General features: G+C 39.4%; 1 protein-coding gene across 2 annotated transcripts in view; it reads left to right on the top strand.

Annotated features, from left to right (window-relative positions):
- The first annotated feature begins 2,356 nt into the window (after positions 1–2,356).
- LOC121547431 (myosin-16) overlaps positions 2,357–11,058 on the top strand; it is a 56,483-nt gene continuing 47,781 nt past the window's right edge. Inside the window, exon 1 of one of the 2 annotated variants that reach the window (XM_041858712.2) lies at positions 2,357–2,578. In XM_041858712.2, the coding sequence (XP_041714646.2) occupies positions 2,495–2,578 (84 nt within the window). In that variant the 5' untranslated portion in view covers positions 2,357–2,494. The remainder of the gene's footprint in view (positions 2,579–11,058) is intronic. The other variant, XM_041858714.2, reaches the window with a different exon arrangement.

Genomic DNA, 11,058 nt, shown 5'->3' with positions numbered 1-11,058 from the left:
TAACTGGCTCTATCACAGAGGCTAGGGCTGAGGTGTAGAGTTTTAGGAGACTGGGAGATGGATTTAGTACATTTATTAAAGGAAGGGTTGGAATAAAGGTTGGGAAGCCAATGCGTTGGAATTCAATCAAACTGTCATCTGTTGGCTGCCAGCACACACAACTCTTATTCTGACAACTGGAAGCAGACATCTGTGAGGGGAGTCTACCTGGTGTTTGTCTTAATTTTTGTACCATGGGAAAAACAGCTATAGCTTACAGTTAATACCAAACTGTGGGCTTGATTGAATGGAGTCTCAAAGGTTTTCAAAACAGGAATGTTGGTACAGTTTGACCGAGTGCAGAAAAAGCCCTAATTTTTAACAAAGTCATCCAGGTAAAATGGTACAGTAAACTGAACTTGATGTCCAGCATCATACTCTCCACCGAGGTCAAATTCTTCAACTCCAGCTCACATCTGCTTCAACCTGGTGCTTGTGGAAAACTCTGAAATGTACTGTCATGCGATCCTCTTTGTCAGATAACGCTGGTGAAATTAATATTTTCCACCGTCATGGTGATTAAAAAGTGAAATTACCTGTCCTCTGCATGCCCCAAGATGAAACAAGCCAATCATCCTCCCTGTCATTTCTTCCACCTACTAAGTAAACATATAATTTCACGCATGGCGTCCTTCTCTCTTTCCCTGCCTCTAGAGATGTTGGGATGTAGTCTACAGGAGTGCTGTCAGATGTGAGATCTAAAGAGCTTAACCTAGAAAGGACAGGTTATGTCAGGTACTGTAGGAAGTCTTTGTATAGAGAGAAGTTAATGACTACAGACGGATCGGATAAATGTGGGGAAATACCGATAGATGTTCGTAACGCTTTAGAATAGCTTTCAAGTAATAAACATTAACCCTATAACAGGCAGCTCAGCTAATTTTGACAACCAATTTTAAATGAAATTAAACATGAATTTTGTTTGGCATATTTTATCATCTCATCCAATGCCATTTAGTAAAATGATCATGTGGTTTTCATTATCAGACTCCTATATATATTTTAAACACGTATTCAAAGATGGTTGAAAACCAGGAAGTGAGTGTGAGCAAAACAGGAACCTCATTTACCACACATTATTTTATACACTGATTGTGTATAAAATCGGAAATTACAAGGTTGTAAAATGTTGTTGAATGATTAATTTAAGAATGATTAAATTACTAATATGTTGTTGTTTTACAAATTTAAGAGCTCTTGAAAAATATGCTTTAGCAGGCAGTTGAGTTGCCCACTAAAGGAATGCTATTAAGTCAACGTTAGTGATATTGTTATGGGAATTTTTTGTGCAAATACAAATATCCTTTAAAATCATATCATTATTTACTGTCTGCCTGTTATCTTCAATATGTTTCACAATCTCATTCAGTAGATGTAATTTTACTGGTATTCATATTTTGACACACAAATGTTCATATTTTATTTATTTGATATCAGTCCTCATTTAACTAGGCCTATCTTCCATTACAAGTAAATGAAGCAGACATAATGTAAATTCATGTATCATTTTCGAGATTATTTAAAAAGTCTGTGCAAATTCCAATACAAAATTAGTTTACTCTAATTGGGCAACTCAACCGGCTGGTTGAGATGTTTGCAATGCATTAGCTATCAAAGTTTAAGTAATGCAAGCAAATATTATTAATTTATAGCCTATATTGAGGCTAAATACACATATTTTGCAGAACAAGAATTTATCTGATGATTTTTCTTGCTGTGCCAGTTTAAAGTGTTAATAAACTATTTATAAGTAGTGTAGATACTACATTTTAAACTTTTCTAATACCTGTACAATATTTCCTGTGTGTTTGATCAGTAAAGCTGTATTAAAACATGTTTTGTTGTCAGTGTTTGGTTTGATTATAGTGAAATTTTGCAGGTATTTCGATTTAGAGGATTAAGGGAATTCTGCCTCAGCATTTTCAGTTTGGTGCACTGGTTACTGTGCTCAGAATTACAGAGTGCTGAAAGTAGAGAGCTCTGTTACAGAAAACATTGCTGTCATTACCTTTTGACTAATTACACTGACACAGTACACTGAATAGATACAAACAAATAAAGATGTTTTATCTTTTTAGCAGTTCCAGGCACACTGAATCCCCTTTTTGTGAATTTTCTCCTTAGTTGTGTAGTGTATAGGGGGTTAACACAGAGCTCTCCTCCGGGGGGGGGGAATGTTCAAGCTCGTTTGTGTTTTCTTTTTGCGCGTCAGATCCCTCCTCCTCCCTCTCTCCATCCCCCTTCCTCCCTTCCTCCCTTCCTCCCTTTCTCCAGACAGATCTGTTCTTCTCAGGGTCAGGTAGCAAGGCTGCAGCGAGCACACACGCACACATGCACACACACACTCACAAACTCACACACACTCCCCAGAGCACCAGCGAGCACACACACTTGCTCCCCAGAGGCCGGTGGATGAAGACAGGATGGGGTGTAGCTCCAAGACAGAGATGTGAGGATGGAGAAGAGAGTGTGTGTCATCCAGACAGACTTCCATCAGTACAGACCCATCATCGCCATCCACAGCAAGCCACTGGCACATGTAAGAACCTCCTCTCCTCCTTCTCTTTGGATCCACTTCTCTGTGTCTGGTTCTGTGTCTGGTTCTCTCTCTCTCTCTCTCTCTCTCTCTCTCTCTCTCTCGCTCTACATGCTTGTTAAATTGGTTACAGCCCCTCCTCTGTTCTGCAGGAGGACTACCCCCTGAGTTAGGGGGTCTAGTGTGGGTCTCTACTCTTCCTGCAGGTGGAGTGAGTGAGTGAGTGAACTTATAAATCAGTGACTGAATGAGAGGAGGAATTTGTTGTTTTACTTGCTGCTTCTTCAGCAGGGAAGAGTAATAGTCTTCCCTAGTGGTTAGTTAACCTTGAGAGAGTGTTTATGGCTTTGACAGACAGTGATAATGTTGTCTGTCTAGAGAGACACTCTCACCGATGCAGCAAAGGAATGCAAACAGACTATCTATCAATCAGCCAGGTAGAAGACATGAGATCTTGTGTTGAAGAAATAGGAAGCAGTTTCGGGGATAATTTGGTTGAATGGTTGAAAATCAATATTGGTCTCAATGTTCTCTGAAAGGATGTAATATATTAGGGTTATTTTTATGTCAAGCTTGCATGTTTAGTTGTACTGAGAGTGAGTGGGACTTCATATTGCATGGTACAGTAATGTGTGAGTCAGATCTGAGACGGACGATATCTCTGTATAATCTATGATCAACAAGCCTGTGACATCAGCCTGTCTCTCTCCATTGCAGACCATGTGGGCTCTCTCTCTCTCACACACACACACACACACACACACACACACACACACACACACACACACACACACACACACACACACACACACACACACACACACACACACACACACACACACACACACACACACACACACACACACACACACACACACACACACACACACACACACACACACACACACACACACACACACAGACACAGACACACACACAGACACACACACACAGCTTTTGAAGGCAACAAAAGCTGTCTGGTTTTCGCACCTTGATAATGCTGTTTATTATGGGTAAAGACATTACAGAACAGTGTGTACTGGTCAGGTATAGTATAGTGTACACCTACCAGTCTCACCTTGTAATTAAATAAACTCAATTGAAAGCTAGAGTTTTATTACACTGTTTTGATTTTCAAGATGATGATGGGTGTATTTCATTAACACTGCATATTATTAGATCACCATGAGCTCCAGTTTGACTGCTGTCGCTCTATGTTTCTGTGTTGGAATTCTTTAGCATCCCAAAACATCTGTACTGAAGATCTTCTATCTTGGGCCTTGGCTTGTGAAATGTAATCACATGAAAACAATCATGTCATTGATCTAATGTAATCAAATGGCGTACATGCACCAAGAGATCAAACGCAGGCCTCTACACCTGTAGATGTAGAGGCCTGCATGTGTAGTGGCCTGTATGTGTAGAGGTCTGCATGTGTAGTGGCCTGTATATGTAGTGGCCTGTATGTGTAGTGGCCTGCATGTGTAGTGGTCGGTTGATCAAAGACTCTGTGTGCTTACCTCCGTGACCTGGACCTACTAGAGTTCAAGTAGAGGCCAGACAAATCTGGTTCAGATTGGGCTGGGCTGCAGTTCAACCACCTGGCATTGTTTATAGTAGTACTGTGTGTTTTTAAGGAAATAGCCTAGCTTTACATGTGTTGTAGTTGTTCAGGGTTATGTTAATAGTTATTGCTTAAAATATCACAACCTTCTTATTATGAAGTGAAACCGTGTAGGTTAAGATTGTAGGGCTTAGTATGATTTTACACAGACTGATGTGAAACCAGTGGGTGGTACAGTACAGATACCCGCAGGTCAATGCAGTGAAAGTACTGTACATTGCAGGCATTTAAGGGCTTTGCAGTATCTTGGAGTTGAGCTATCATTGGTTTCCCAGTACTAGAATTGTTCCTACAGTTGGACAACAATGCATTCAACCTAAATGTGTCTTCCGCATTTAACCCTACCCCTCTAGTTGTTCAGGGTTATGTTAATAGTTATTTCTTAAAATCATCACTACCTTCCTATTATGAAGTGAAACCGTGTAGGTTAAGATTGTAGGGCTTAGTATTATTTTACACAGCCTGATGTGAAACCAGTGGGTGGTACAGTACAGATACCCTCAGGTCAATGCAGTGAAAGTACTGTACATTCCAGGCATTTAAGGGCTTTGCAGTATCTTGGAGTTGAGCTATCATTGGTTTCCCAGTGCTAGAATTGTTCCTACAGGTGTGGTGAATGTGAATAGAGAGAGATACAGCCAAATAAGCCAGAGATAGGGTGACCACCATTGGGTCAACATCACAGTCAACCAGGAGAGAGGAAGGTGCTCCAAAAGGTTGATATTCGAATAAAGAGAGATAAGAGATTATCTATATATTTCAAAATTGACATTGGAATAAAGTATATCACTCATGTATTAAACAGTTTACAAACAGTGATACACTCTTCATACAAATTGAGAAGATTTGTTGAAAATGTCCCATTCACCTTCACACTGACCACACTGTAAAACGTTTCCTGTAAAATTTACAGTAACTTACTGGCAGAAATTGGCTAGTAAAAGTTACTGTAATTGCTTTTACAGTACAGCTACTGTAGTCCATTAATGCGGTAATCCATTTTACAGTACCAAAAATGTTACTGTAATCAAATTTACGGTTTCTTACTGGAATTACCCATGCAGTGACATATTATCCAGTGTTCTATGCAAGTTTTCATTTTTGCATTTACATTTTGGTCATTTAGCGTGTGCTCTTGTCCTTAGAGTCAGTGCATTGAACCAAGGTTAATTTAAAAAAAATTACATATCACAGTCATAGCAAGTAAAATGTTTCTGTAAAACTGTTACTGAAAATATTTTTGTAGTTAAGTTGGTCTTCAAAATAATTGTAATTACAACAATATATCTTATGATATATCTCTGACTATCTCTGGATAGTGCCAATACAATACTGAGATATTCATGGTAACTTGATGCCAGAGCAATGAAACACAGTACAATACAGTAAAAGTGACTATTAAACTGTAAGAAAATGATTTCTACAGTATTTTGCTGTCATTACAAGGGATTAGAGAAAGCAGGTTGGCTGTAGACATTTGCATATTACAGCATATTAATGAATACTAGGTGTTTTATATCACTTACACCTTTAGAGGCCTAAACAAAGGCTTCCAAACTGGCCGTGATTACAGGGCAAAACAGATCAAATGGACATGGGGATACCTAGTCAGTTGGACAACTGAATGTATTCATTTTAAATTTTTAAATTTTAGTCATTTAGCAGACGCTCTTATCCAGAGCGACTTACAGCTAGTGAGTGCATACATTTTTTTTTTTTTTTTTTTTTTCATACTGGCCCCCGTGGGAATCGGACCCACAACCCTGGCGTTGCAAGCGCCATGCTCTACGCATTTAACCCAACCCCTCTCGTTGTTCAGTATGAAAAATGTATGCACTCACTAACTGTAAGTCGCTCTGGATAAGAGTGTCTGCTAAATGACTAAAATGTCTAAAAAATGTTATGTTAATAGTTAATAGTTCTTAAAATCATCACTACTTTCTTATTATGAAGTGAAACCGTAGTAGGTTAAGATCGTAGGGCTTAGTATTATTTTACACAGACTGATGTGAAACCAGTGGGTGGTACAGTACAGATACCCTCAGGTCAATGCAGTGAAAGTACTGTACATTCCAGGCATTTAAGGGCTTTGCAATATCATTGAGATATCATTGGTTTCCCAGTACTGGAATTGTTCCTACAGTTGGACAACAATGCATTCAACCTAAATGTGTCTTCTGCATTTAACCCTACCCCTCTAGTTGTTCAGGGTTATGTTAATAGTTATTTCTTAAAATCATCACTACCTTCCTATTATGAAGTGAAACCGTGTAGGTTAAGATTGTAGGGCTTAGTATTATTTTACACAGCCTGATGTGAAACCAGTGGGTGGTACAGTACAGATACCCTCAGGTCAATGCAGTGAAAGTACTGTACATTCCAGGCATTTAAGGGCTTTGCAGTATCTTGGAGTTGAGCTATCATTGGTTTCCCAGTGCTAGAATTGTTCCTACAGGTGTGGTGAATGTGAATAGAGAGAGATACAGCCAAATAAGCCAGAGATAGGGTGACCACCATTGGGTCAATATCACAGTCAACCAGGAGAGAGGAAGGTGCTCCAAAAGGTTGATATTCGAATAAAGAGAGATAAGAGATTATCTATATATTTCAAAATTGACATTGGAATAAAGTATATCATTCATGTATTAAACAGTTTACAAACAGTGATACACTCTTCATACAAATTGAGAAGATTTGTTGAAAATGTCCCATTCACCTTCACACTGACCACACTTTAAAACGTTTCCTGTAAAATTTACAGTAACTTACTGGCAGAAATTGGCTAGTAAAAGTTACTGTAATTGCTTTTACAGTACAGCTACTGTAGTCCATTAATGCGGTAATCCATTTTACAGTACCAGATTTTTTACTGTAATCAAATTTACGGTTTCTTACTGGAATTACCCATGCAGTGACATATTATCCAGTGTTCTATGCAAGTTTTCATTTTTGCATTTACATTTTAGTCATTTAGCGTGTGCTCTTGTCCTTAGAGTCAGTGCATTGAACCAAGGTTAATTTAAAAAAAATTACATATCACAGTCATAGCAAGTAAAATGTTTCTGTAAAACTGTTACTGAAAATGTTTTTGTAGTTAAGTTGGTCTTCAAAATAATTGTAATTACAACAATATATCTTATGATATATCTCTGACTATCTCTGGATAGTGCCAATACAATACTGAGATATTCATGGTAACTTGATGCCAGAGCAATGAAACACAGTACAATACAGTAAAAGTGACTATTAAACTGTAAGAAAATGATTTCTACAGTATTTTGCTGTCATTACAAGGGATTAGAGAAAGCAGGTTGGCTGTAGACATTTGCATATTACAGCATATTAATGAATACTAGGTGTTTTATATCACTTACACCTTTAGAGACCTAAACAAAGGCTTCCAAACTGGCCGTGATTACAGGGCAAAACAGATCAAATGGACATGGGGATACCTAGTCAGTTGGACAACTGAATGTATTCATTTTACATTTTTACATTTTAGTCATTTAGCAGACGCTCTTATCCAGAGCGACTTACAGCTAGTGAGTGCATACATTTTATTTTATTTTTTATTTTATTTTTTTCATACTGGCCCCCTGTGGGAATCGGACCCACAACCCTGGCGTTGCAAGCGCCATGCTCTACGCATTTAACCCAACCCCTCTCGTTGTTCAGTATGAAAAATGTATGCACTCACTAACTGTAAGTCGCTCTGGATAAGAGTGTCTGCTAAATGACTAAAATGTCTAAAAAATGTTATGTTAATAGTTAATAGTTCTTAAAATCATCACTACTTTCTTATTATGAAGTGAAACCGTGTAGGTTAAGATCGTAGGGCTTAGTATTATTTTACACAGACTGATGTGAAACCAGTGGGTGGTACAGTACAGATACCCTCAGGTCAATGCAGTGAAAGTACTGTACATTCCAGGCATTTAAGGGCTTTGCAATATCATTGAGATATCATTGGTTTCCCAGTACTGGAATTGTTCCTACAGTTGGACAACAATGCATTCAACCTAAATGTGTCTTCCGCATTTAATCCAACTCCTCTGAATCAGAGAGGTGCAGAGGGCTGCCTTAATCGACGTCCGGGGAGCAGTTGTTGTTGGGGCTTAACTGCCTTGCTCAAGGGCAGAACGTCAGATTTTTCCACGTTGCCAGCTCTGGGATTCGAACCCTTCGATTACTGGTCAAACACTCTTAACTACTAGGCTACCTGGCGCCCTATGGATAAATATTAAAAGGTTTTAAGACCTGCTGCTACCATTCTGATCTGTTCCCTATATACATTTGATTGTTAGGGAACTACTACCACATATCGCTTAAATTGGTACACCACTCTCACTAACGGGTGCAACAAATATAGCCTCTTACAAGACACGCCTCAAAATATGTTAATGTCTGAGTAACAACAATACCATGCACCCACTAATGTTCAAAAGGTTTTTGGCGCTCCAAAAATGTGGTATGGTACGTATTCTGAATTACAGTAAATTACTGGCAACAATTGGCCAGTAAGTTACTGTAGAGTTTCAGGACAAGGTTATTAGAAACCCCAGGCCGAGGGAGATTGACAGTTCTTTTGTGTTTCTTCCATTTGCGAATAATCGCACCAACTGTTGTCACCTTCTCACCAAGCTGCTTGGCGATGGTCTTGTAGCCCATTCCAGCCTTGTGTCGGTCTACAATCTTGTCCCTGACATCCTTGGAGAGCTCTTTGGTCTTGGCCATGGTGGAGAGTTTGGAATCTGATTGATTGATTGCTTCTGTGGACAGGTGTCTTTTATACAGGTAACAAGCTGCGATTAGGAGCACTCCCTTTAAGAATGTGCTCCTAACCTCAGCTCGTTACCTGTATAAAAGACACCTGGGAGCCAGAAATCTTTCTGATTGAGAGGGGGTAAATTTTTTGACATGCGTTTTTCTGGATTTTTGTTGTTATTCTGTCTCTCACTGTTCAAATAAACCTACCATTAAAATTATAGACTGATCATTTCTTTGTCAGTGGGCAAACGTACAAAATCAGCAGGGGATCAAATACTTTTTTCCCTCACTGTAGATAAAATGGAAAGATCAGTTCACTGGAAAGTAACAATGTGAATGAATCACATAAATGTATGTATGTGTGTGTGTGTGTGTGTGTGTGTGTGTATGCGTGTGTGCGTGTGTGTGTGTGTGTGCATACATACATACAGTGAGGGAAAAAAGTATTTTATCCCCTGCTGATTTTGTACCACAACACTTTCACCCAGTTCTCATCTGAATCATTCAGATGTTCATTGGCAAACTTCAGACGGGCCTGTATATGTGCTTTCTTGAGCATTGGGACCTTGCGGGCGCTGCAGGATTTCAGTCCTTCACAGCATAGTGTTTTACAAAAAATTTTCATGGTGACTATGGTCCCAGCTGCCTTGAGATCATTGACAAGATCCTCCCGTGTAGTTCTGGGCTGATTCCTCACCGTTCTCATGATCATTGCAACTCCACGAGGTGAGATCTTGCATGGAGCCCCAGGCCGAGGGAGATTGACAGTTCTTTTGTGTTTCTTCCATTTGCGAATAATCGCACCAACTGTTGTCACCTTCTCACCAAGCTGCTTGGCGATGGTCTTGTAGCCCATTCCAGCCTTGTGTCGGTCTACAATCTTGTCCCTGACATCCTTGGAGAGCTCTTTGGTCTTGGCCATGGTGGAGAGTTTGGAATCTGATTGATTGATTGCTTCTGTGGACAGGTGTCTTTTATACAGGTAACAAACTGAGATTAGGAGCACTCCCTTTAAGAGTGTGCTCCTAATCTCAGCTCGTTACCTGTATAAAAGACACCTGGGAGCCAGAAATCTTTCTGATTGAGAGGGGGTAAATTTTTTGACATGCGTTTTTCTGGATTTTTGTTGTTATTCTGTCTCTCACTGTTCAAATAAACCTACCATTAAAATTATAGACTGATCATTTCTTTGTCAGTGGGCAAATGTACAAAATCAGCAGGGGATCAAATACTTTTTTCCCTCACTTTATGTGTGTGCATGCGTGCTCCTGTGTATGTGTTTTTTTGACATTTTCTGATTGGACAAACATCCTCCCCCTTCAAGTCAAAACATGAACACTTTGCTCCACAATAAGTCCCATTCATCAAGCAGGAGGGGGATGTACATTAACAAAGACAGAGGTTCATTAGGGTTAGCTGCCTTATTCACATAGACAATACCCAAGGCTTATAAAGCTTAGCACTGTGATTATGTGAAAGGTGAACCATTGATGTGCCACCTTTAATATCTTCCCCGTGCTTAGGAGTACTGAGGGCTATGGAGCTAATGTGCAGAATGATGTTGAGTGTGACAATAAATCCAGCCCTGACAAGTAAAATACTGTCTATTCAGCTGACTGTAGCCAAGGGAAGTTTTCTCAGTGTGTATCCTCAATGTTGGTTAAAAACACACATCTTAAATCATATTTGGACAACAAGGCGATTACCCACAGACACTTGACTCAATGCTTCCCTGTCATTGTTAGTTGACAAACTGTACATGAGTTTGAAGAGGTAAACCCTTTGTTGAGGTTAGGGTTATAGAGTTGGGCTAATGACAGCTCTTTTCCAGTGACACAGATACCTTGGCTCAAGCTGCGACAGGTTTTTCTATTGCTGTGTGTGTGTGTATGTGTGTGTGTGTATTTTAGACAGCTTTTCTTTTCAAACTTCTTCAGATCGAGCTGTGGAAAATGTGTTCACATCTGTTTTTCCACACAAGGAAACTACAAATTTATGCGTTTTTGTAGGCGAGCCAGAATTGCTTGTAGAATCTTGTTAGGTAAAGAGAGAAAATAAGAGAAGATTGATTTGCCCTGGTGCACAGTAAAAG

This window comes from Coregonus clupeaformis, chromosome 31 (genome assembly GCF_020615455.1).
Source record: "Coregonus clupeaformis isolate EN_2021a chromosome 31, ASM2061545v1, whole genome shotgun sequence".
Lineage (NCBI taxonomy): Eukaryota > Metazoa > Chordata > Actinopteri > Salmoniformes > Salmonidae > Coregonus > Coregonus clupeaformis.
This window is presented reverse-complemented; position numbering and strand designations above follow the sequence as displayed.